Below are 2,582 nucleotides of genomic sequence, written 5' to 3'. Positions count from 1 at the left end.
AGACATAGACAGATAAATTTTCCATAGGTAGGTTTGAGGAAACATTCAGACTTTTTTTTTTTTGAATTGGAGTCTCACTTTGTCACCCAGGCTGGAGTGCAAGGGTACGCTCACGGCCACTGCAGCCTTGACCTGCTGGGCTCAGGTGATCCTCCCACCTCAGCCTTCCAAGTAGCTGGAACTACAGATGCACACCACCATGCCCAGCTAATTTGTGTGATTTACTGTAGAGATGAGGTTTCACCAAGTTGTCCAGGCTGGTCTTGAATCCCTGGGGTCAGAGAGTTCTCTTGCCTCGGCCTCACAAAGTACTGGGATTACAAACCGAGCCACCGAGCTTGGCCCTGAAAGTTTTTTTAATGATCATTATGCATGAGCCCGCAGGTTTGAGATCAGCCAGGGCAACCTGGTGAGACCTCATTTCTACAATAAATCAAAAATTAGCCAGGCGTGGTAGTGCGGGCCTGTAGTTCCAGCTACTTGGAAGGCTGAGGAGGAAGGATTGCAGGAGCCCAGCAGGTCGAGGCTGCGGTGGCCAGGAGTGTGCCACTGCCCTCCAGCCTGGGTGACAGAGTGAGACTCCAACTCAAAAAAAACCAAAAAACACCAGAACTTTCAGGATCCCTGTCAAAGATGGAAGGCCAAAGACCACGCCTTAACTGACCAAAGCCATAGAAATGATAAGACCACCTTTTAGCTAAGGAACTTGTGGATTGGAAATGTCTGACAGGTCTCCCACAAAAGATAATATGGACTGATGCGATGTGCGGGTGCCCCGTTGGGGGCGGGCCTCTAGTCTCCACTGCAGGGTTCGATCCCAGGAGAGTCCACGGTCAGCGAGCTGGGCTGCGGCAGGAGGGAGTGGACCTATTGTTCTTCCTTTCTCCTGTGAGCTGCCACCATGACCCTGACGAAAGGTTCCTCCACCTACTCCAGTGGCGAGGAATATCGTGGCGAGTGGAAGGAGGGAGAGAACGACCCCAGGCATCCTCACTTGCTGGAGGAAAACGTCACCAGGATGTGTAGCCAACTTCACAAGCCTCGTTTCCGCCTCCAGGGCTTAATTCCAGGGCGTCTTTCCTTTAGTCTATCTGGGGGTTAAGTGAAGGAATTAGAGTCAGTCCAGCCTCCGGGAATGAGTAGTGTCTTTCTGCTTCTAAATTCACAGTGTCGTAGCACCCTTCCATGATGTAGTGGTATTATTTAGGAGTGATTTTAATAAGCGCTAATGCACCCAGCAGAGTAAAATGGATTAAGTGCCCATAAATTAGAGGGTTCGGGATTTATTGCAATGACGTGGTTCCAGGGAGTCCTAAGGAGTTAAGAAGACCTGGAAATGAGGGCAGAAAATGACAGTCGCTGCCTTGCATTTCCTGTGACAGCTCATTACGCCTGGACGTGACTATTCCTAGGAAGAGGAAAGCACTTTGGGGCCTGAGACTGTACAGGAAGCAATTGACTGCTATTCAGTTTGGAAACTCAGCCTGGCCACTTTGAAGTCACATGGGTCCAGCCCCAGCCAGCCCAGAGCTGCTCCGGGGAGACTGGACTTTGCGCTTGTGAGGGAAGGGGAGTTCATGGTGTCGCCTGACACGCACCTCATTTTCACATTTGATCCCTGCAACTGCTAAATCCGTGAGCCTTGAGAATTGCACAGAGGTGGTGCACCCTTGCCTTCTTCAGTCCCAAGCCTCTGCTCCTGCCCCCAAATACCTGCCATCCCCCTCTGATGTGGCCTGTCGGAGGAGAGCCTTCCTGGGCTCTGTCACTCAGGCTCCATCTACCACGAGAACGCCCCCATGCCCTCCCGAAGGCCGTGAGGACGCCCAGCAGCTTCCTCTGTGTTCCAGCCGCAGACACGGTTTTGGTCAACTGATGTTTGCAGATGGTGGCACCTACCTGGGTCATTTTGAGAACGGGTTCTTTAATGGCTTCAGGGTGCTGATCTTCTCAGATGGCTCCAGGTACGAGGGGGAGTTCGCCCAGGGCAAGCTTAACCGCGTCGGCGTCTTCATTCGACACAACAACTTGACCTTTGAGGGGGAGTTTAAAAATGGCAGAGTAGACGGTTCTGGCCTGCTGACTTTCCCTGATGGTTCTCACGGAATCCCCCACAACGAAGGCCTGTTTGAGAACAACAAGCTTCTGCGGCGGGAGAAGTGCTCGGCTGTAGTACAGCAGGCCCAGAGCGCATCCAAGTCAGCCAGGAAACTCATGGCCTGACGGGCGGGCTCCAGTCGGCACGTGTCGACCAGAGCCAACGTCCTGTGGTCAGTTATGTGGACGGACAGACCAGAGCTGAGCTGAACTGGTGACGACCGTGGAACGGAGGCCTCGTGTGCCCCATCCCCTGCTGGTCCAGAATGTGACCATGGAAGAGTGCCGAGGATGCTGGTGTGCAGACTTCGCAGCAGTTGTTAGCTGGTCTGTCTTTCCCTGACCCTGTGTGCTGGGGGACCGAGGAGCCACCTCTGCCCACATGTTGGTGCCCTCTGTTCCCGAGTCCTTGGCTTCCCAGCACAGACCTGCCGCAACCTTCTACGTTGTGTTCTGCTGAGGGATCCGGAATCTCCTTGTTTTGC

At 53.4% G+C, this 2,582-nt stretch overlaps 1 protein-coding gene across 1 annotated transcript; it reads left to right on the top strand.

The window, feature by feature from the left end:
• Positions 1-901: 901 nt before the first annotated feature.
• Positions 902-2,223, top strand: LOC103262300 (MORN repeat-containing protein 4-like). Its single transcript, XM_008059916.1, has 2 exons — positions 902-968; positions 1,850-2,223. Exons 1-2 carry the CDS (start codon positions 902-904, stop codon positions 2,221-2,223), a joined length of 441 nt encoding a protein of 146 aa, XP_008058107.1.
• Positions 2,224-2,582: the final 359 nt, after the last annotated feature.

Source organism: Carlito syrichta, unplaced genomic scaffold (assembly GCF_000164805.1).
Source record: "Carlito syrichta isolate Samal-C Ts95f unplaced genomic scaffold, Tarsius_syrichta-2.0.1 Scaffold92455, whole genome shotgun sequence".
NCBI lineage: Eukaryota > Metazoa > Chordata > Mammalia > Primates > Tarsiidae > Carlito > Carlito syrichta.
Note: the sequence above shows the minus strand (reverse complement) of the source record. Positions and strands in the feature narration are given on the sequence as shown.